The 24423-nt window shown below is 39.9% G+C and overlaps 4 protein-coding genes across 4 annotated transcripts in view; all 4 read right to left on the bottom strand.

Annotated features, from left to right (window-relative positions):
- LOC127656003 (histone H2A-like) overlaps window positions 1-24423 on the bottom strand; it is a 357620-nt gene that overhangs the window by 318769 nt on the left and 14428 nt on the right. The window lies entirely within an intron of this gene.
- Window positions 4936-6452, bottom strand: LOC127655967 (histone H2B-like). The gene is made up of 2 exons (XM_052144076.1): window positions 6366-6452; window positions 4936-5469 (listed from the first exon to the last, which is right to left on the bottom strand). The coding sequence occupies exons 1-2, from the start codon at window positions 6399-6401 to the stop codon at window positions 5077-5079; spliced, it is 429 nt and encodes a 142-aa protein (XP_052000036.1). The 5' UTR covers window positions 6402-6452; the 3' UTR covers window positions 4936-5076.
- Window positions 6428-6771, bottom strand: LOC127656092 (histone H4). The gene has a single exon (XM_052144271.1). It carries the CDS (start codon window positions 6766-6768, stop codon window positions 6457-6459), a length of 312 nt encoding a protein of 103 aa, XP_052000231.1. The 5' UTR covers window positions 6769-6771; the 3' UTR covers window positions 6428-6456.
- LOC127655942 (uncharacterized) lies at window positions 19242-23193 on the bottom strand. The gene is made up of 3 exons (XM_052144042.1): window positions 21741-23193; window positions 21512-21629; window positions 19242-20007 (listed from the first exon to the last, which is right to left on the bottom strand). Exons 1-3 carry the CDS (start codon window positions 21932-21934, stop codon window positions 19606-19608), a joined length of 714 nt encoding a protein of 237 aa, XP_052000002.1. The 5' UTR covers window positions 21935-23193; the 3' UTR covers window positions 19242-19605.

Raw genomic sequence — 24423 nt, 5'->3', positions numbered from 1 at the left:
CAGTGATCCAGTATATTCCTGTCTCTGGTGGGGCATTTAATGTGCTGTTTGTTTTTGGGCAGTTCACGTGTGAGATTTGCTTTGTTAAAGTTCCCAAGAATACTTTTTTATAAATTACTTTGTAAAGAATAAGTACCCTGAATTGGTGGATTTAAAACGTTTCTACAATGTCTATGACTAATGTTTTCATCTGTTTGTAAGCACAAGTTTTTTGTATGTACAAATTCAAATCTGTTATCGGATTAGTCGGCTGCCATATCACCCTGCGGCTATTGCCTGGTTGCCCAGTAAAGCTAAGCAGGGTTGAGCCTGGCCAGTACCTGGATGGGAGACCTCCTGGGGAAAACCAAGGTTGCTGCTGGAAGAAGTATTAGGGAGGCCAGCAGGGGGTGCTCACCCTATGGTCTGTGTGGGTCCTAATGCCCCAGTATAGTGACGGGGACACTATACTGTAAAAAAGCACCGTCCGGATGGGACGTTAAACTGAGGTCTTGACTCTCTGTGGTCATTAAAAATCCCTAGGGCACTCTCTTGTAAAGAGTAGGGGGTTTAACCCCGGTGTACTAGCCAAATTCCCCCATTGGCCCCTATCTATCATGGCCTCCTAATAATCTCCATCCCTGAATTGGCTACATCACTCTACCATCTCCTCTCCACCAATAGCTGGTGTGTGGTGGGCACACTATGGCTGCCGTTGCATCATCCAGGTGGATGCTGAGCACTGGTGGTGGTTGAGGAGATTCCCCCTATACTATGTAAAGCGCTTTGAGTTTGAGAAAAGCGCTATATAAATGTAAGTTGTTGTTATATACAGTGCAAGGTAATATAATGCAGAAGAGGTAGGATATGTTAAATAATATAATTGACTAGGCTGTGTATTGCACATAATTATTGTATAGTTTTTAACTGTTCATGAGATATATAGAAAAATGGAAGTGGCTCGACCAAATAGACGCTATCTTGACCGGCGAGCAATGGGAGGGAGAGTGCCCTGGACTCAGCCACGTCTGGAGTCCACAATGGAGAATGGTATGTTAACTTTATACTCTGCTTGAAAGCTTCACTTTATTTAGTAGACCAGTTACTGGAAAGCATGCTTCTAAAAAAAAACAGGCCAATTTAACTGTTACACTTGTGCAAATCCCCTTGCAACAACTGCTTTACGCAGCACTATGAGCTAGCAGCTAACAGCTAGCGGTCGTGTAATTGTTTATTGTTTTGTGTCTCCTTTAAGATGATTTCACGGCAGTAAAGGCGCAACTATGAGGATCAGCCTATAATCCCACCCACGTTGAGGCGAGTTGAGTCAAACCGTAAGGTGCTGTGGAAAAGTGCCATTGGGCATACACAGGCATACGTCATATGCCCACTTATCTGTTTTATGATTTTGCGTATGCCCACCTGAAATAAGGGATGATTCGTGTGGCCGCCAGAATAACAAGTAGGCTTTTGACAGAACTTTTTCAATCTAATAAATGCACCGTTGAGTGAACTGTCTCTAAACGCGCACAGAGCTGTGGGAGCACAACTGATGGTACTGGCAAGACAGACAGTCCGACTGAGCTGATCCACCAATCAGAATGTACATTTCAGACACAATTGGATATTTGCTAACCAATCAACTTTCCCCTTTTAGTAAGGGGCAGGACATTTCCACCGTCTGGTACACAAGCATCCCTGGAGAAACTAAAATTTGCACTGCATATTTATTTCCCTGCTAAATGTAAATATATGTATATACATTTAAATTGAACTTATGCAATTCAACTTTTGAAAATACTGCATGTTATTGCACACCACACTTTTTTTTCCTTGTTTTATTGCCTTGTACTGCTGTCTGTGGTGCCCTTTTCACGTGATATCAAATAAGTAAAATTTATATTTAGTAGGAGGGAGTAGGAAAACTATTTCACTCTAAAGAGAAAAGCACATAATAGTACACAAATAAAACATTATATTCATGTAGGCTATATATGGTTAATGTGAACATTACATACATCTTTTCCAAGAGCACTTGACCATACAAATGACATATTTTTATTGCACTATAGTATGTCTTGGATACTACTATTCTGACGCTAGATAAACTTTGTAATGCAGCACTTTTTCATACTGCAGTATCCTTACGAAGAATAGTTTATGAAATATTATTCCTCTTTTGTTAGTCGCTTTGGATAAAAGTGTCCTTAACATGAATAAATGTAAATATAGTAGGCATGTAACGATTCACTCAACTCGCGATGCGATACGATTCACGATACTGGTTTCACGATACAATTTTCTCACGATTTATTTTAAACTAAATGAGATTTAAGATAAATGAAAAAGTTTCCTTTTATTATTTCTCACTCAGACAGATTTCTTTGTGAAACTGAAATATCTTTGTCAAATAACAAAACTAAATTGACATTTTAAAACAAATCCCAAATAAAATAAATACAAAAAAAATACATCACTTCATTTAAACAAACTAAGGCTTTGCCTGTGCTCTTTCCTAGCTTAGAAAGTTATTTTTTTTACATGTTTTTTTTAAGAAATATCAGCATATCCACATTTTCTGGCAGAAGCTGAGATCTCTGCACATTCACAATGTCCCCTGCTGATGAAAAAACCCTTTCACTAGGGACAGAGGTGGCTGGTGTGGAGAGATATGCTTTTGCTATACTGGATAGCAGTGGGTATAGCCTAGCATTCTTTTTCCACCACTTGAGTAGACAGCTATTGAGGGCAATTGATGTTTCAGCTCTGCACTTATTAATTTCTGCATCAATCTGACTGAAGTGCTGTGCAACTGGTTCATCGAATGTCCCTCCAAGGAGATCTTCCAATGCTGTTTTCTTGGAAGGAGGTTGTTTCAGCTCAGCTCCTGCTCTGTCTGTCTGGTCAAGAGGCTGCTCTGCTGCAGGGGGGTGGCCACTGGCACCTTCTTTTCCCTCATCCTGCACAGAGGAATAGCAGAAATAAAAAGACTAAGTAAAATCTAAGTACAACATTGACAGGGGTTTCTTCACACAGCACAGTGGTGGCCGTTTTGAGTGGCTTTAGAAGCCTCACCATGTCCTCCGCATCACGGATGTCTGAGCCATCCAAAGTATCGATGTCACGGACATTTCAACGAACATCGTTGCTCAGGAGAGTTGCTGTCACAGCCGCTTGCTGTTCGAGATATCGTTCGACCATATCCAGACTGCTGTTCCAGCGCGTAGTGACATCGATGATTAACTTGTGCGCTGGAAGCTCCAGTAGTATCTGTTTGGCTGCGAGCGCAACTGTGGCTGTGGAGCTTCGGTGAAAGAAGGCAGCAATGCGCATCACTCTGCCCAACAAACGGCTCACGGGGGCACACTCAAACCCGCTTGGCTGGCTAAGTTCAAAGTGTGGGCAAAACACCTGACATGGGGGGGCCAGCCCAGGCTCTCTGACAGCAACATCCATATTCCTCGCGTTGTCCGTGACCACAGCAATTCCATGGTTGGCCTTTTGAAGCCCCCATTCACTCACAGCTGATTTTAAAACTTCAGTAATATTAGCTCGGGTGTGCGTTTCGAACAATGGGCAAGTTTGTGTTTCGAACAATGGGCAAGTTTCTCCCACTCACTGGTTATCACATGGGCTGTGACTGTAAGATAACTCTGGATAGCCCTGGATGTCCAGCTGTCGGTTGTAATTGATACACTATATGCTTTTCTGAGGGTCTCAACTACCTTAGATTTTGTTTCTCTGTAATGCGCTGGCATGACAGTCTGGCTAAAGTGGGGGCGTGATGGGATGGTGTATTTGGGCTCCAATGTGTTGACGAGTAGCCTAAATCCTTCATTTTCTATGACCGAAAACGGCCTCATATCTTTTGTCATAAAAACACAGATACACCTTGTGATCTCCTTGGCTCTCGCACTCGTCGCCGCAAGTGGGGCTGCAAATCCGCCGGTCAGAGTGGTTTGGCCTACTAATAGGTTTTTACGTGCAGATGGCAGTGACTGGAGCTTCTCACTGTGGTGACGGTTTGTATGCTGCATCATGTTTGTTGTGCTATTGGTGTATATTAACATCTTCTTGCAGTATCTGCACACAGTTTTTGTTTTGTCCGTTACCACCTCACCACTTTAATTTTTAGTCTTCGGAAAGCCAAAATGCCGCCACACCTCCGATTTGAATGAAGATGGGGCATCCTCAAGATCAAGATCTACACTTGCCACCGCCATGTTTGCTACTGTTTAACGCTACAACTTGTTCGCTGCTATCGCGCCTGTAAAGCGAGGTGAAAATATACTGCTTCAGTGCCCCTGCTGTTTAAAACGGGTATCGCGATTCCTTTAACATCTCAACCGAAACGAATCGTCACATATTTTCATCGATTTTCAACCGGCTCGGAGTGCATCTTTACATCCCTAAAATATAGACAAACCATACATTTTCTTAATCGTCTATGTATTCACAAGGTTGTCTATGTAGGTCAACCGGAAAACATGTATGTCACGTCTTTAGCTGATGTCCTTTCTTCACTGATTCAATTGTGCATTTCCTCAGTTAATCGATTACACGTGGTGTCACGTGTACATTGACAGAGTGATGAAGACTGTAGCTTGACAATGCAAAAACCTGAGGTAGTTTGATTAGAAATGTAAACGTACTCATTGTTATAGCGAATGTCCATACTTTAAATACAATAATTATACTGAACTGGCCTACTTGAATACTGCTCGTGGTGTTATTTGGTGAATGTTTGTAACAGATTAAAAGTATGTTTTGAATAGTGCAGTCTCTGTGGATTGCTTAAGCAGTTAACAGTAGAAATGTTTTCATTATTTTAAGATGTTCTCCATCACAGATTAAGGGAGTATATTCCTGATATCATTCAGAATACACTACAGCTTTCGATTATGTTGTTTAACTTGATTCATTTTTGTTTGAACTAGGTTAGTACAGGTTTCAGTTTGTAATGTTAGCTTGGTTCAAGAAATCATGACCACATGTTCTGCAATCACTAATATTGTGGAAAATTAAAGAAGCTCTTTAGACGAGTACATGGGTGGCTCTTAAAAGAGCCTTTGGTGTCGCTGCAAGCTTCATCACACTTTACTTGGAGCTGGTGTACTTGGTGACGGCCTTTGTGCCCTCAGACACGGCGTGTTTGGCCAGTTCACCGGGCAGCAGCAGCCGCACGGCGGTCTGGATCTCTCTCGAGGTGATGGTGGAGCGCTTGTTGTAGTGAGCGAGACGAGACGACTCACCGGCGATGCGCTCGAAGATGTCGTTGACGAAGGAGTTCATGATTCCCATCGCCTTGGAGGAGATACCGGTGTCAGGATGAACCTGCTTCAGGACTTTGTACACGTAGATAGCGTAACTCTCCTTCCTGGTCCTCTTACGCTTCTTTCCTCCTTTAGCAGCGGTCTTAGTGACGGTCTTCTTAGATCCTTTCTTCGGTGCAGACTTCGCTGGTTCAGGCATGATGATCTGTGCAGTAAACTTCACAAATACAGAGTGTTACAATCCATGGACAGCCACTATTATTTCCTCCTCTATGCTAATTGTACAAGGAGACGAGGCGCTTCCTCTGATTGCGTGTCTTCATTGGCCACACCCATTACATGATATCATTGGACAGCTCAAAATTTGACGGACAGGAAAGAGAGCCAATCAAGGACTTCCTAATATTAGTCCCACCTATCTCTTCCTGTTTGAAAATTACCATCCCCCACACGACGCACTTTCCTTTGTTTCATTCTCCCGCTCATTTTGTTTTGTATTATTAAAAAAAGACATATGAGGTGCTGAAGAAATATATTGATATAAATTCTGAGGTGTTAAAACATGGACAATGATCTTTAGTGAATAAACGATACCCTTATGAAAACTAGCCATGGATTTACTGTAGTAATATTGTATTAACCACAACTAGTAACCAAGTTTTGGGCATTTTAGCAGTAACCATGGTTTTGCTACAGCAATGCTGAAGTATCCACAGTGTAACTTTGGTTTTAGTAGAAGTAGCCATATAATAATATCTATGCTTAGTTTGGTGGTTTTATATGTTGCTTATAGTTACTATTTTTTAAAAGGTAAACAAAGCAGTCTAATAATGTTCTGCTTATGCCCATAAATATATATATAAATAAAAGTTGTATTATTAATACACTAATTGCAGTGTAATTATTAAAAGCCTAAAAAACATAATGTGCATACTTGTTTTCCCACTCATTTGATTTTATGAAGAGGAAATAAGTGGTTCTTAACGCATAAATAGTTTAAGTATTTCTTCCACAAACTTTGGGGCATCAAGAAAGTGTGTAAATATGCCAGAGAATTCGTACCTTATTTCAGAAAGCATAAAGTATTAATATATAAATGGCAAAATATAATACTAGCGCTTCAAACGTTGACTCTTTAAGGGAGAACATGGGTGGCTCTGAAAAGAGCCGTTGGGTTTGTCTGATGTCCGCAGAATAAAGTCGTTTAACCTCCGAAGCCGTACAGAGTTCGTCCCTGTCGTTTCAGCGCGTACACAACGTCCATGGCAGTGACGGTCTTTCTCTTGGCGTGTTCGGTGTATGTGACGGCGTCACGGATCACGTTCTCCAGAAACACCTTCAACACACCGCGAGTCTCCTCGTAGATCAGACCGGAGATACGCTTGACACCGCCACGGCGAGCGAGACGACGGATTGCTGGTTTGGTGATTCCTTGGATGTTATCACGCAATACTTTACGGTGCCGCTTGGCGCCTCCTTTTCCGAGTCCTTTACCGCCTTTTCCTCGTCCAGACATGATGACAAGATCTTGACTTTCAACAGAATGTAACGACTGAACCTGCAGGAGAGTTGATTTATAGATGTCTACAGGACCTAGCAGAGACACAGCATTGAAGGCGGAGCCAACTCTACGTCACACGTGTTTAGTTCTCACAACTCTGATCTACAAACAGTTACATTGAGAAGCTTCTGTTTTCTGTGATGTATTCACATTATAAATACACTGCAGAGACTCAAAAGAAGGGTGCTTCCCATGTTTAATAGGAAAGTAAAGTTGAGAGTCATCAGCATACAGCTGGTAGTGTATGCCATGCTTATCAAAGATCTTTCCTAACGGAAGCATGTAGAGGGAGAATAAAACAGGTCCCAAAATGGAGCCCCGAGGGACCCCACATGTTAAAGGAACAACTGATGAAGAACAGTTCTCTAAACAGACTGAAATCGTTCTACCCTTGAGATATGAAGAGACCCAATCCAAGACTAACCCCTGAATACCAACCTGGTCTCTTAGGCGATCGCTAAGAATGTAATGAAAGCAGCAATAAGATCCAGCAGCAGGACTACCAGAATCCACACCTAAAAAAATATCATTTAAACTCTCAACAGAGCTGACTCTGTGCTACGACCAGTTCTGAAGCCTGACTGAAATTTATCAAGCAAATTATTGATAGCTAAAAAATCTTTTAATTGTGCGAGCACCGTCTTCTCTAATATTTTTGACATAAAGGTCATAAATATTTCTTATGAGGCATTTTATTCCTACGTACAGTATACTGAGAAAATGCTGAACTTGAAAAGGAAGATGTGCATATAAGCTCCAAGTCTGTGTTTTACTGTGATCATCTGTAGTCAAATAGAGACAACAATTATGGGCACAAGGACTTCAAAACAATCATATGTATAAGAACATTCACACTTATTACTGCCATTACAACTCATTTTCAAACTAGAGGGCACTTCTTGACTAACCTTTAAGTACATTAATATTGCATTTATACAGAAACAATTATTTTTGAACTCTTGTTTTATTTTATTTACATTACATCATAAGGAAACATAATACAGGTTTATGTGAGGTTTGTGCAATAGAGGAGATAGTAGAGCATGTGTTGATGGTATGTCCTGCATATGAAAGAGAAAGGAGACTTGAGGAAGAATTACAAACCTTAGGAAGTCAAGAACTCATAATTAGCAATATCTTAAACGATGGTCCAAATGCGGAGGAACAAATGAATGCAATAATGAGATTTATTAGGAGCAGTGGATTAAAATATAGGAAATGGGGAGAAACTTAGATGTCATTATCTTCACACTCCATCACAGAAGGTGGCGGTATGCAACAATTAAGTTGGTTCGCAACCCGCCATAAAACCTAAAGAAAAAGAGTCGTTGTCTCACCAAAGAATGAGAAAATAAGATTTAGAGTTTGGAAATAAAAAATAAACCTAAATGAACCTAAAAACTACCCTGCTGTCATTCACAGACGAAATCCTACATTTGCTCAGACTGACTCTGATTATGACCAGCTGCCAATATATTTACATTGATGTTACTGTACGTCTGTGGTTAAAGGCAGTACTCTATATTTGTAATTCAACATCAAGATTGAGGTTATATTGTTATTTGCACATTCAACAAGAACGAGACACCTTCAATGCCAGTTAAACTGAAAGTAAAGAGGAAACCATTACAATAATATTATTCAATCATGTTTTTATGGCTCTTGGCATTGAAGTGTTACGAGCTCTGGTCCATATCCGTCAAATATACTTTGGGTCAATAGGCCTTTATCACAGTGCTCGTGTCGTCACTTCCAATGGCGGATAGTAGCGTAAAGCGACTTCCGGTTTAGTCTGTAGCAATGGCGGCGAGCACAGCGAGGAATTGTTGTTGCGTTCCTAAATGTTCTAATAGTATATACACACTAAATCTTAAGAGTGCTGATGTGCTTAAACTAGTGCTGATGTTGATAAATTCCATTTTTGGGTAAACTACTCTTAAAGATTCTTCCACATTTCAAGCGTTTACGATCGGCTGTTGACGAGTAGTCAGACTCTGTGAAGTGTTTCCCGCACACGTACGTACTCCCTTTTAAAACTGCAAAACTTTTGCCTTCATCCCGCCGAATAGCATGAATCCACATTTTCTTTGCTTTTTCATCAGTTGGAAAAGAATGGAAACTGAGATACGGCTGTTTAGTTGAACTATTAGAACATTTAGGAATGCAACAACAATTCCTTGCTGTGCTCGCCGCCATTGCTACAGACTAAACCGGAAGTCGCTTTACGCTACTATCCGCCATTGGAAGTGACGACACGAGCACTGTGATAAAGGCCTATAGAGCTTCAAAGTCAATTACCCAGCTAGAAATGTTACGTTCCCAGGACGTTCTCAGAATGTCCCCACTGGTGTCAAGGACGTCGCCTAGTAACGTTCCAGGAACGTTCAGAGACGGTCATGATGTGGAGTTCTTTAAAGGTTCGGAGGACGTTATTTTGCAGACCTTCACGGAACATTCGGGACGTTCTCAGAACGTTTAGGGGACCATGTTTTATTTAGAAATGTTACGTTCCCAGAACGTCCCCACTGGTGTCAAGGACGTCGCGTAGTAACGTTCCAGGAACGTTCAGAGACAGTCATGATGTGGAGTTATTTAAAGGTTCGGAGGACGTTATTTTGCGGACCTTCACGGAACATTCGGGATGTTCTCGGAACGTTTAGGGGAACATGTTTTATTTGGAAATGTGATGTTCCCAGAACGTTCTAAGACCGCCCCCAGTGTTGTCAAGGAGGGAACCAAACTAGAATGTAACTGCAGAAACTCTTTCACACTTGTTCTTGCAGAACCTTTATCAGGAATATGCATGCACGTTTAACACATTCAAAGATAAAATACAAAGCAGGGATCCGTCATTTATTTATTTAGTGTGAACAAAAACAGATTATAAATTAATATTAATGTGGTCATGCATAAGCGTATAGAAACTAAATCAAACACAGTAAATAAAATTAGGAAACGGCAATAACAACAAGACAAAGATTTATATTCATTTTATGTTCTGTAAATTCTGAACAACAAGTAACAAGAATAACTATTAAATATATTAAATTAAATAACTATTAAATATATACAGTGTGTGTGTGTGTGCGCGCACGCGTCAAGCACTGTCTCCATCCTCAGGAGGTGCCCGAAGTTCTTCTTCCGCTGCCTGAAAAAATCAAACATTGTATTTACCAATCACTTCAACGACTTTTAATTACTTTTAACTTCACTTTGGTGTATAAGTACTAAGTAAATAAGTGAAGGGATAAATCAAAGCAGTTATGTTATTCTAGAGAAGAGAGAGAGAGAGAGAGAGAGAGAGAGAGAGAGAGCTCATTGAATAAAACAACTTACAGGTGTCGCGACCACCTTGGCACGGTGAGGTGCATATTTGAGAGTTTCCCCTATACATGTATCAATTTCCTTTTCCGTGTTTTTCGGAAATTGTTTGGCACAAGCACCTAGAAGAGAAAAAAAAGATAACAAAATAAATGTGAAAGTTTCTAATGCAGGGCTTCAGACTATGCTGAAAAGTATTTACAAGAACAATAATTCACTCCACCGAACAAAAATGGAAAAAAGCAGCTCGTAAACATTTGAAATGGGCCATTATTATGACGTTATTGTGATACATGATTACATTTTAAAATATGTAGACTAGGCTGTTATAGTTATTATTATAGTTTGATTTTTAAATATATATATGTATATATATATATATATATATATATATATATATATATATATATATATATATATATATATATATATATATATATATATAATAGCCTATCCCATGAGCACTAATAAATGCAATTTCAACTATTTCTGAAGTGCTTTTATAAAGAACACCGCTTTCTCACATAACGCAGCGAAGCAGCCCCTGCACGAGAGAATAATTGATTCTCGAGCCATCGATATCAACAGATTCAGCACCATTGCCACGGACAGCACCTGGTAACGTCGCACGTAAGAAGGTATATAGTAACGGCGCGATGTGGAAATAAAATTGCTATATGAGACAAAATTGCCCAGCTCCATCTAAAATGGATAAAAATGCATATTCTACAAGGGGGATAAAACAATCTAAATAAATCTATGACGATTATCACTATTGAAATAAAATGTGAAGTTATACATGGCATGCAAAATATTACTTTTTATTTCAGCGTTGAGCATTATAAACAATAAGTCACGAATCTGCAATAACCAATCATATGAGTTTAGATAAGAGTGAAGAAAAAAAACTGCTGGTTCGCGGGAGTTTCTGCCGCGTTCATGCGAGTGTCGCTCACCTCAGACAGAGACAGACAGACACAATCTGGATTTCACTGAATTCACATGAGGAAAACTGTAGAAGTAAGATATTAACTTATAATCCTATTGTTTTTTCATGCTACTAAAATAACGACTTGATTTTGTAATCGGAAAAACGAATTAACTAATTCATAAATGGTTCTTGTGATAGCCTACAATAATTACCCCCCCAATATATAATATTCTTTCAATCAACATTATTCATTATTACAATAACACAAGCAAAAATCGCAGTAATGGTGTTTTCAGTTATTTGTCAAAAATTGCTATCATAACAGATTCAACCTTTCTGGGATTGCTGTGGTAGATCAGTTTTTTTTGTGTGTTTTCGTGAAATTAAATATAAGCATAGGCTATATGGTGTAGCCTACAGTAGGTCTGGCATTTCAGTTATTGGTTTATAAATATAATATATATATTCTGCCTTTAGTGGGTCGTATTACTGGCATACAAATAAAGAGAAGAAAGCAGTAAACATTTGAAATGGGCCGTTATTGAGGCATCAGTATAGGGATGTGCATCACAGAACCGCGCGCGATTCTTGCTCTTGAATAGGGAGTGCATCACAGAACAGAATGGTTTAAAGTAAAATCACTTTTCTATGATGTGATAAATGAGCAGGGCCCGGTTCCCCAAAACGTTCTTATCGCTAAGTAGTTCTTAACCTATTCCTTAACCTCTCTCTTAACATTATGGCACGATTCCCGACACGTTCGTACGCTAAATTACGGAGCCCGGGAAGTCACCTGTGGGAGAAAAAAAAAACAATCCGTGGCGACGGTTTTGCAATCATTCCGCTCAGTTTATAAACCGTACTCACGAATTCTCAAACTGTTCCCTCGGTTTAACAAATCGTGCCCAAGGATTAATAAACCGTACCCACGAGTTCCTAATCCGCGCTCTCAGATTTGTAAACCGTGCCTTCGGTTTTTGCAATCTGTACCCACAAAGTAATAAACCGTGCCCACGCTTTCGCAATCCGTTCCCACGGGTTTATCTTGATTTAACCTGTATTTATTAATTTTATTAGTTCATTAACTAATTATGTTAACTCAACTAATTTAATGTAAAGAGCTGGATACTAATTAGGCTACTAAGTAAATAATGTCAACTAAATAAAAGTAGTTGCGAATGATGTATTATTCTTTTCTGTATGAGCAGAAATTATGGAGTATTTTAAGTTGTTAGGGATACCCGGTTCGTCTACCCGTCACAACATATTGTGTGAACACATTACTGACAATTTGATAATTTAATTAATAGTCTATATTTTACTGATAACTTAAACTGTTAAAATAAATGTTACTGGAATAATTTGAGGAATGTTTCATTTGCATAGAACGTGTTTGTCTTTCTTAACGCCGTAATGCACCTTCGCGTGAAGTGGAAAATCGATTCCTGAGCAATCGATGCCAACTAATTCAGCACCTTCACTTGGGACAGCGCCTTTGTAACGTTGAACGTAAGAGGCAGCGTGTTAAGAAGCTTCCTAAGGGACACTTGGGGGAACACACTTAGGAACATAAACAACTTTGGTAAGCTATATCTTTTGAGTCTTCTTAGCGCGCTAAGAGTGAGCGTTATCGGGGAACCAGGCCCTATCTTATTTTTTCTGTTTAGAAATCAAAAACGAGAAAACAAATTATCCGAAGGTACACGGACAGTACAGACATTTTTCTGTTTATCATTTGTTCTTTAAAAAGTTGCATGATGAAGTGAGAAGAAGAGAGAAGTTTTGAAAAGCATACTTAAAACAATATGGTGGAGGGCTGTCCCTATGAAGGTCAGTTTTCCTTTTCGGCCTTTCAGGCTGTAATTTGACCAGGCCTCATTGGTAGCTATTTTTCTAAGGATTCTCCTCACAGCATCTCCAATGTTGCTGCCTCCCATCAGGCTCAAAAACTGTATCTATGCAACATATAAAGATAAATATTAAAAAGCAAATGTTAGTGTTGCAATGGCACGCGGAGCAGGGTTAATCGCTGTCACACAAGCAAATGCTGAAAGGTGTATGTATTTCATTCAGATAAATTAGCCTACATGCACACAGATCTACATTTTGAACTTAAAAATGGCACTTTGTGACAAAAAGGTTGCCGACCCCTGTGCTACATCAACATACCATCCTTTTTTTTTCCATCTGGGCCCTCAAGTTTTAATATTAAAGCTTGCAGCTCCTGCACTGTTTTGCAGGGCCTCTCAATGGTCTCCTGTGGTGGTGTTGTGATGGTTGCCGAACCAGGACGATTCTGTTGAATAGCCTGGACCAGACGCTCAATTGAATTTGAAATATCTGTCGACATTATCTCTATTGCGAGGAGCAACCGCTGCTCAGATTGCTCGATGAGATGCTGGAAATCTGAAAAATTGAGATGGGTGAGATGATGATGGGGGGTTTGGTCATCTTGACATTTAATTATTTGCTTAGTATTCAGGCATATGTGTGGTACTTCAAGAAATAAAATATAGACATTGGCATGACTGTGTTGCCAGATGCAATAGCTATGCTCTAATTTGGATAGTAAGTCAAGTCAAGTCATCTTCATTTATATAGCGCTTTTAACAATGTAGATTGTTTCAAAGCAGCTTTACAGAGATAAACGTATAATTTAAGGTAACAGAGATTGAGATTAGACAGTAATAAAAAAAAAGCAGCCATAAACTTAATTTACTGAAGATAAAAAAAAAAAAACATTTATCTTAACAGATGAATAAAAGACCAACATTAAACATACATACCATGGAAAGTATTATTAGCTATAAGATTTGGCAGGGATGGCCATCTTCCTCAGGTGCGTGAGCAGTGACTGTGATGTCAGTAGGTGGTTTGTCTAAGAACAGACATTGAAAGCATGGGATAAACTCATAGTTCAGGGGAGTTGAGTACAAGGAATTGTAACTTACACAAAATGCCATGACAAAAAATACCAACCTACAACTCACACAATATAAGACACTCCAACCGAATTCAAAACATTTTTAAAATAGGATTTTCATTAGAAATCTGTATGTATTTCACACAAAATAGCCTGTTCCCGTCAGCTGGCTATGCACTTAGTTTGCCTGTTCACTAATTGACACCGGACACACCACCATCAAATCAACACAACACAAGAAATGACACCAAAAGTTAAATCTGTTACTTACAACTCGGAGGCTTGATGGCTTTTGAGAGGATGTGGACATTTTTCTCCTTTTTTCGGTAGGAATCTCACATTCTCCTATTAATTCAGGATGAATATAGTTCCGCACTTTTAGCACCTCTTCTTCTGTGTCCACATTTGAACTTTCTACAGCTTTTTTGACTCTTATAGTTGTCTAAGGACAGAGTAAATTTGTGTTGTCTTTTTAGTTTTTGTAATCATTTTACTATGTAAAGGCAGTGTACCTCCATATGACTATATATTTATTCAGTTTTCTCACCAGTCTCTGAGAGTATTCTTATTTTATGTCGCTTCCAGAGCTCCTTATCTGGCCTTTGGGAGGCCTTTGCCATGGCATCAGCGTTTCTAAGGGGCCAGTAGCAAATCAGAACCTAAAACATTTCATGGAAAAGTTAATCACATCTTATTTTTTTACGGTATTAATTATGTGTGTGTGTGTGTGTGTATGTCTGCACGTGCATGTACCCTTACCCCATTCACCTCCTCTACCCATAATGTAGGCACCACAGCAAATTGCATTTTCTTGTTTAAAAATAACTATGTAAAATCCAACCTACATTACAAACAGAAGAACATAAACGCCTTAGAAAAGAGGGCCAATAAATATTAAATCTAAGTTAAGACATTAAAGCAATGACAGAAAAAAGAATACTAATGTACATATTACCATATTTCCTTAATAAAGGTCATGAAGGAGAGAAAAGACAACTTTGCGGCCATGCCCGTCCTCAAGGATCATTGACCTTCCTTGCAAGTTTGTCTTGTCCAGAATCTCCATCTTTGATGGACCACATACATAGGCTCCATAGATCATTGAGTCACATGGCTCGTAAAAGGTATGACGTTAAGTGCGAGAAGACTCTACATAAGAGCTTTCTGGAGTTGGTCCTCTCCAGAACTTCACAGCAGGATGTTGGGCTAACAATGTAAACATTATTAGGATCTTTCAATTGTATTGGTCTCTCTTCACTTGTTTGTATAGGAATCTGTGAACGTTCTTGGAGCCGTTTTGCTGCTTGGACTAGAACATGGTTTCCTGATCTAACCATCTTCTTCAGCTGGTGCAGGTAGCTCTCAAACGCAAAGGCACTGAATTTGTCTAATGATCCATATGTGGTGGCATCAAAAGTGAGGTGAAGCAGTGAGTGCACATTGTACACTAGGAATTCTTTCCCATGTATGTGCCGGCCTTGTTCTACAAAATATGTGAGGAGCTCATGGGCATACACATTGTGGGTTTATGTTAAATGTGGAGACAATAGTATACACAAAGCCACACTAAAGGCCATGAAATGACTGTACAGGGTTTCTGGCAGGATTCCTCTGAGAACAACTTTGCCAGTGTAGAGCATAAACTGCCTGAATTCAGTGTTCTTCCACCTCTCCAATTCCTCCAGACTGCGTGGCTTCCTGGCAAAAAGATGGGGTATGTCACTTCTCAAATTCCTTAGCCTCTGATTGACCTCCCTCAGCTGAGCCAGCGATAGCCGATGCCCCGACTTGCCCCGTGACCATAGTAGGAGCATTTTCCTCATCACTCCCAGGCAGCACTGGTGCATGTAGTCAGCAGGGAAAGACTTGATCATGTCAATTTGGAGATTGCTGAAAGGGGACACAGCATTTTCGTGATGATGTTCTGGCTGGTGTTGCTCTCTAAATGAGACATCATTCCTCAAAGTGAGGTCATGCACTTGTTGGTACGTGATGCGCCCCTCCCAGTTGCCTTTTTGGGTGCATTTGTCACAGCCATAGTAACCTGAGAATTGTTTGATGCACATGCATGGCTTTTGCTGGTGCATCACAGGTAATGCATCTCAATCTTACATTGCCATTCATTAGAATCATTTTCAGTTCATCTGATATGACTTTAATGAAGTCCAGTGATTTGGGCTTGGCCTCAGTAAGGGCAATTGTCAAAGGAAATATGCTTGCTGGTTTTAGATGTACTGTGCAGAGTACAGGCCAGAAAGATTTACCAGTGCTCTTAAAGAGTGGCAGTCCATCTAAATTGAGGGAAATCTCAAGCTCAGTGATGTCTTTTGCATAATTGTTGGGATACTGATTCAAGCACATTATTAATTGTTCAGTCACTCCTAATTTAATGCATTACACACCAGACACCATTTGGCTTTCAACAGGATCAGTTTTTAATAATGTTTTAGTAGTAGATGGCAGTTGTTTATGCCCTTGATCCCTGAGAATTTTGAGCAGTTTGTCTGCAGCGTTGTGCTTGATATTATATTCATTGATCCACTTCTTTAACTCCTCTGCTAAATTTTCAGTGTCAATGTTGGCAGTACTCTCAAAAAACTCTCCATCCATGTCACTACCGGAATATTCAAGAACCATATTCTCTGTGTCTTCTGCCATTGTATGTTGTAGCGATGTGACTGCATTGATGTCAGTATTGACAAACGACATTTCATCGCTGTCACTATTAGATTCTCCAGTCATTGCATTTGACAGTGCGTGTAAATAACTGACAACTTATGGCAAGGCAAAAATATAAGCAATAAATTATGCAACAAAATTGAATTTTCATTCATCTAAATGAAATCAATTAATATAAAAGTATAATTTAGAAATAAAAATAATATTATAATTTAAATATAAAAAGTATTGTAATTTATTATAATATTATAATATAAAAAGTATTACACAAATCTACTCTTGCAATCCATATCAATTGTACTTTGGTCATATTTTTAAAAATTACATTTATGGTTACAAAGTACATAAAAGTGCCCATAGTCTAAGAATCACCCATATACTAATGACTTGTGTTGTTCAGTTACATGTATTGACAGTATTTGGTTATCCCCAGTATCAAGTAAAGACAGACAGGGAGAGTCAGCATCCGTGCTACCTGTCATAGATATTTGAGGAAACATGAGAAACCTCACACCATCAGAGAAGGATGAAAGACAGTTCAGTTGTTCGTCTGATCCAACCAGTTCTGTTCCAGTTCTGTTCTGGGGCTTCAATTTGGCAATGATGGGTTAAACTGGCAAACAAATGTATAATTACCTAAACAAGTTGAACATCTTAGACAACTATCTAGTTAGCCAAACGTTTGAAGTAGGTAACACTATGATGACACGTGCCTGCCCTATTAGTGTTCTAGTAGACCTACCATTCATATATGAAACCCCAGAAGCTGGTTGTTGAGACAGTTGCTTTGCTGTTTATATTGTGTTCTGTTTAACTTACTTACTTTCTTACTAACCCTAAAGTAACCTCATTCTCTAACTCATAGTAGCCAACTTGAAAAATAATGCAAAATGCACCTTTGACTTTGAGATATCTGATCAGTTTGTGATCTCTGTTGATTATAACACACTTTTTTGTTTTTTAAAAGATTGTCCTTGAAGACTCCACCCCTGTTCAGCTCTATGAGGTCGAGTGCTCCTGTGTGGCTGGCAGAGCCTTATGCAATCATAATGTTGCATTACTGTATCAGACTGCTCATTACTCACAGTTAAACACCACAGCTGTACCACCTGTTTTGAGCTGCATAGAGAGCGAACAACGTTGGCACAAACCAAGAACTATGGTAAACTTTAAGCAGCATAATTCCATGCTTATGCAAGATTTGCCTATAGTCCCATTCTGTGACCTCTGAAATGCCTTTTCATTTATTATTGATAGGTTGTGAAGCCGGGCCGTGTGAGTGACATGGTGGTGCTGTCTGCAAAGCCCAAACAGAGGACGGTAGCGAATGGTGTCAGGTATGTCCAGTACGTCTTGCTCATTTAGAATTAATCAACCAATATGATTATGGTTGTCTAAATATAAATGTGCGTAGTGGTCCAATTTGAATTATGATATGCAACTCTACATAGGAGCACTCTCTGCAGAGCGATGCGGGGGGATCTGCCTGATCTTGATGTCCTGAGGGTGGCGGAAGCTTATGAAGGCTTTCCATCGGACATAGCACCTCTCATTACCACCATGTCCATCAGTGCTGATGTCCCGTTGGTTGAGTCAGCTCTGGGAAAAGTTCAGGAGGGCAGCCCGATCGCGTACCAGCAGCCAGTGCCAGTCAGCCGCATTATTCTTCTTCACACTGGTGCTCCTCCACCCCCACCTCTGCCTTTAGATGGCTACAAACTAGAGCCCACTACATGCCAGTTTGTGTGCAGTCTCCACCAGCAGCTGCATCTGCAATCTCTGCAGACTTCCTTGGATACAGCAAGGAAAATAGAAGAATCAACAAGGGAGCAGAGTATGTCCACAGAGTGGCACCAAGTCAGAAGGATGAGAGTAACATCATCTCACTTCAGGGAGGTATGTCATGTTCGCAGTCAGACTTCAGCGGAAAAGCTTGCTGAAAGAATGATTAGGGGAGTGGCACAAACGGCATTGATGAAAAGAGGTCTGGCATTGGAGCCACTTGCCATTCAAGAATATTGCAAAGCAAAGAAAACTAACTACTGGCCATGTGGCTTCGTTGTACACCCCGATGCCCCCTGGTTAGGGTCTTCCCCTGATGGGGTTGTTTTCGCCCCAACAGAGAACCCACCCTTTGGCCTGGTGGAAGTGAAATGCCCCAATGTAAAAAGTTATGTTGACTGTAAATACCTAAAGCTTCACAATGGCACCATGAATCTAAAAAAGCAACATGGTTATTACTGGCAGGTGCAAGGACAACTCCTGCTAACAGGTATGGACTGGTGTGATTTTGTTGATCTATACAATGTTACAATTATAGGAGCCAAGTTATTATTGAGTGTAGTATGACAGCTTGTGTCTTTGTATAATAAATGTCTGAATTAACTCATGTATTTGTGTTCCTTCTGGCAGTGTAAAAGACAATAAATGACAAATGTAAACATTGTCAATATTTCAGAGAATTTTCTGAAAGGTATATCACAAGATACAAAAAAACAAACAGCATAGTAAATTACAAAATATATATAAGCAGTATATGGAAGGTCATAGAGAAAAATACAGTCACGTGTCAGTCTAGATTTTCACTGTTGAGTTGCCCATGCCTTGACAAGGGGTCCATTTTGGTAGTTTACCAAGAAGCAAGCCACACTGAACAGTTGATCAATACTCCCACACACACATAAGGGAATAACTTTTTCAAACAGTTTATTCTCTTTAACTCTCCAGATACACCTTTCAACGTGAACCCGCAGACGGGCGATGGACTGTGTTTGATCAACATTCTGTTTACTCATCTGAGTTTTCTTTGACAGAAAAGCAGGCCGGTAAACTTTGCAGGGTACAAGACCATCCACAAGAAACCCCTTGTCTACCATAATTGCCATGTCAGCTGTGAGTAATTTTGTAATCCCTGAAATTCTGAAAATGTCCCTATCCCTCACTCATAGAACCTGCATACAGTGGAGAGACAAAGGTGATGGGACCATGGGGGGGCAATGCCAATCATGGCCTTGAAAGTGGTGTGTGACTTGTAATTGGAGAACACCTCACTTTGCAGAACAAGAGATGAGGGTGTTTGACAAAATATTTCTGTACAGTCCAGCACCTCTTGTGTGTCGGCGTATGTGGAAAACTCTGGTGGTAAGTGAGCTTGTACAACCTCTTTTGGCAGCCACAGCCTGATGGAACTAAGAAGGTGGTACAGAGAGTGTGTCCAGGTCGTTATAATTCTGCTGACAGTGGTGCGGTGGATACCAAAACGGTTGGCAAGATCACGGAGAGATAGGCCAACGGAGAGATGCATTAGGAACAGAAGTAACTCGTCTATGGGCGCAAGTTTCTGTTAAAGAGATTATAGAAAATGAACTTATATTAATTAGCAAAAGTAAAATTACAGTTACATTTTTACTACTTAAGAGTAGATGCACCACCTAATGAAATAAAGATTAACTTAAGTGGGTCAGAACTATGTAACATCATTCGCCTTTTACTGTGATTCATTGTACATAACATTACATTACATTTGGCTGACGCATTTTTAACCAAAGCGACTAACAACATGGTAAACAGTTTAATTTTTAAAGCAATTCTCTCAACAATTCTAGAACTATGTAAAAAAGGTAGAGTACAGTAAGAATAAGTGCATCAGTGAGTGCTGATTTTAAAGGGCTCATATAATGCCATTTTTGTACAAGTTAATATGAATCTTTAGGGTCTAAATGACAACTTTGTAATATACTTTTATTAAAAATTCTCATTAGTATTTTAAGAAAACACTAATTTTACCTGCTCAGAAACAGCTCTGTTTTCAGCATGCCGTTTCAGTGCATATGACTTTAAATGATAATGAGCTTTGGTCACCCCGCCCCTCCGTTAGGGTTAGCGATTTGCAAAGATTAATATAAAGGTTAATAAAACGTTACACTTACTTCTTCTGGAGGTGCAGAGGGAATATAAATAGTTGGTACCGAATCTTTTTTCAGCAGCAGCTTCTTAGCAAAACCAGCTTTATACTGACCCTCGTTTATAAAGCAGTCTGGTGAAAAATGATTCGACGCAAACATGAACGCATTGACGTTGCTCGTGGGGAATATTCCCATCGTAAACAAAACTCAGCCACTGCGTCTTCAGCGGTTCAGATTTAGGAACATCAAAATGACTGCTGTGTTCGTTATTACACCGAAGAACAGAAAACCACAATCGCTAGAGCGCCATTCTGCTCCAGTGTATCAACAATGATGACGGACTATGATTGACAGCTCACTCACGAGCGAGGGCGGGTCTGTGTTGAAACACTGCTGTCAATCAACAATCCTGGGAGGGGCGTCCGACCGTGTGACGTCACACGGTCGAACGGCTCGATTTGAGGCAGGGGAAAATATATAAGGACATTAAAACAAAAACACTGGATGGATTTTTATCATAATAGGATGGTTGTGTACAGGCACAGCCAACACACATTTCAGTACAATCAACTTGAAAAAGTGCATGTACCATTATATGACCCCTTTAAACAGTTGAGTGTCAGTCCTAGACAGGTGGTAAGTGCTAGGATCAGCAAGACTAGTTGTAAGTAGTGCTATGAGAGGAGATGTTCTCTGAAGAGCTGGGTCTTCAGGAGTTTTTTGAAGACCCAGCTCTTCAGAGAACATCTCCTCTCATTGTAGCCTTACGTGTGCAGAATGCAGCTGGGTGGGGGTTTACTGGTGATGGGCAGTGTGCTGTTTGGGTGGTATGGAGTGGGGGTAATGGAAGTCAGGTGCATGTGTGTGTGTGTGTGTGTGTTATCTGGGTTAGTATAGTAAATATGCATTAATCTACGAAAGCCTGATGACATAGCTTACTGTTGATCTGTGTTGAGTTGCACCGGCTGCACTGGCACTGGTGACCCGCACCATCTTGGTATTCGCGGCTGACTCCACAAGTTGCCAAAAGGCCTGGAAGTGCTGGTATGATGCAAATCTAGCAATGAAACAAATTATGTTGGGTTAATTTAACTTCAAATGAAATTCGATGTAATGGTAGACATATTGATTTCAAAACGATTTTTCACAGACATGGTCATGGACCTACCTTGTGTAAAACCAAATGTCCTCATCAGACCCTGCAAGACGCTCTACACCAAATCTCGATTGCAGTTGCAGAGTTTCAATCTGTTGTTGCAGCTCCTGGACTTTTTGCTTCAACTTTTCGTTCTCTTCCGCTAACTCAGATGGAGTCACCGATGTCGTCGGAGTTACAGAGGAGTCATGCTCCAGTGGTATCATTACTTCAATCTCACAATCAGAGCCAGCAGTCTCTGACAGGGGGTCTGGCGGTGGAGAGGGGCGTTTAGGGCAGCGCTCCCAAACACTGCACCTTGGCGCTGGTAAACAAAAACTGTTCCACTCAAAAAGACATGGCACAGCTCCTTGAACAAGTTTTCTGAGTCCTGTGGTTGTTATGATGAAACCTTCTAGCTTAAAATGTCGACTGCAGACCCGGGTGTTATCGGTAGGAGTGAAGTTCTCGCGTCTTATCTTGACTAGCCACTGAGCTCGTACCCGGGTGTTATTTCCGGCTGATGTGGAAAACGATGAAAACTTACTTCAGAATTATACCTCGATGAAATGGCACATCGAGGAACACTACAATGTAATTTAGAGTTGCCAATTTGATACTGATATGTAAGACGTTTCTTATTTACTGTTAACATTTTACATACGCCACTCACTCTTCAACAACATCTACATCGGAAATACCGGTAGTAACCTAAACCGGAAGTCCTCCCGCCCACCACACAGATTTCGAACGTTCGCCGCGTCACCCTGTGCACAGAGCGAATACTAGGACCAGTCACCGGGGGGCGATCGAGACACTTTGGCTTCACTTTTCAGGGCTTGCGCGGCACGCTTGATAATACCTTGGGCCCATATAGGCAGCCTATATGGGATTGATTGTGTTTGCCCATGTCCAACATATATGGTTTATCAAAGTGGGTTCCATATGTTTTTCCCATTCATAACCCATATAGAGTTTACCTATGTGGGATCTACCTTGGGCCCATGTAGGCAGCCTATATGGCACTGATTGTGTTTGCCCATGTCTGACCCAAATGGTTTATCAACGTGGGTTCCATATGTTTTTCCCATTCATAACCCATATAGAGATTACCTATGTGGGATCTACCTTATTTTTAGACTATATTAAGTTGTAAATTGCACTTGATATATTCAAATTTAACGCACGACTTTCAACAGTAGGATAGGTAGGAGACAGTGTCAGAGCTCCACAATTTTCCAATGTAAATCTGTGGTAAAAAATGTAACTGCATCACTTGTGCATCGCTTATTTTCACATTGCATGCCTTGAGCTATGACATTGTATTGTTTTGTATGTCTATTTGTTAATAAGGGATTTATGGACACATCAAGGTTTTTAGATTTGTAGAGTAAAAGTCATAGTTTTTATTTTGAAGTAAACAAGATTATCCTACCCACACAATTAGCAGAGAGGACCCAATAAATTGGCTAGCATGTTAACTTGTGTTATTATTTTTAAGTTTAATACTTATTGTATTATTATTTAATATTTTCATGAATTAGATTTACATTTAATACATCTTTACTTACATTAATTAATTTGTCATGTAATGTTGTTGTGTGCCAATAATAGTAGCCTATGGAACGTTCCCCTAAAGTCAAATTGGCAACGTTATTATATGACCAACAGAGGACCGTATGGGAACGTTCTGTTAACGTCCCAAATGTCCTCTTTGTAACGTTTGCTATGTGACCATAAAATACCCCAAATAGAACGTCCCCCTAAAGTCATATAAAGAACCTTGAACTGCAGCACTTTCATAACCAAACTAGGACGTTCTATGAATGTCCCTAATGTTCTGTAAAGGTTCGGAACTTTCGTTACCTTTAGAGAACATTTAGGGAACGTTGCACAAGGTCGCGAGAACGTCCCCTTCTATGTGGGTATAAGCCTAACTCAGTCCTGTAGCCGGTTTTGGAAGTGTCTCTATGTACCCCCAAAATAGTATATACATTTAAACAGATTTTTTTTCTTTTGCAGTTTAGCCCAATTTTGAACATTTAAAACTGGTTCCCCAATTTCACATCCATATAATTGAATTACTTTAATGATTGAGTTGTATAATTTAATCCATGTTTTAATTTGTAATTTCATATGGCTGAATCGTGATTTAATTGCATAAAATGTGCTCTGAGCGTTTTCACTCAATGCTTTTACAGCCAGACTGAAACCCCCTGATGCAGTGATCTCAATGTCCTGATAACTGCCAATTGTGCAGCGCTGTAGGACCTCTTCTCTGTAGCTGAACTCGTATTTGTTTCCCTGTGAACATTAAAAAAACATTTTTTTATATATATATATATGGCATTGATGCAGATTTTTTCATTAATATATATATATATATTTTCAAATAAAATAACTTAGTAAAGGAAATAATTAATAAACAGACCTTTTTCCATTCTGTGTGTATATAGCTGAACAGTATAGAAAACATTAACCAATCACAAAGTGTGCTGATAAAGATGAAGTGCACGTGACTAGCCGCTGTTGTTCTTAAAGCAGCAATAACTTCAGTTTATTACCGACCTTATAAAAAACTTTGGCGTTGGACCCCATAGATAACTTTATTTTCATCACAGAAGAAAAGCGGCCAATGTGAACATCCAATACAACTGCACTACTCATGTGCCGCTCACGGAGTATGTGTGAACCCGGCGTGAAGCGCACCTGTGAT

This window comes from Xyrauchen texanus, chromosome 2 (genome assembly GCF_025860055.1).
Source record: "Xyrauchen texanus isolate HMW12.3.18 chromosome 2, RBS_HiC_50CHRs, whole genome shotgun sequence".
Taxonomy (NCBI): domain Eukaryota; kingdom Metazoa; phylum Chordata; class Actinopteri; order Cypriniformes; family Catostomidae; genus Xyrauchen; species Xyrauchen texanus.
This window is presented reverse-complemented; position numbering and strand designations above follow the sequence as displayed.

Bases quoted from the DNA above. Each gene is read 5' to 3' on its own strand.
- LOC127655942 (XM_052144042.1), bottom strand. From the start codon at position 21,934: ATGATACCACTGGAGCATGACTCCTCTGTAACTCCGACGACATCGGTG. The intron at 21,630-21,740 runs GTAGGTCCATGA...TTTCATTGCTAG, and splicing joins GACATTTGGTTTTACACAAG to ATTTGCATCATACCAGCACT. The intron at 20,008-21,511 runs GTAAGCTATGTC...TCTCTTTAACAG, and splicing joins CAACTCAACACAGATCAACA to AAACTTGCGCCCATAGACGA.
- LOC127656092 (XM_052144271.1), bottom strand. From the start codon at position 6,768: ATGTCTGGACGAGGAAAAGGCGGTAAAGGACTCGGAAAAGGAGGCGCC.
- LOC127655967 (XM_052144076.1), bottom strand. From the start codon at position 6,401: ATGTTCTCCCTTAAAGAGTCAACGTTTGAAGCGCTA. The intron at 5,470-6,365 runs GTATTATATTTT...GTATTTGTGAAG, and splicing joins AGTCAACGTTTGAAGCGCTA to TTTACTGCACAGATCATCAT.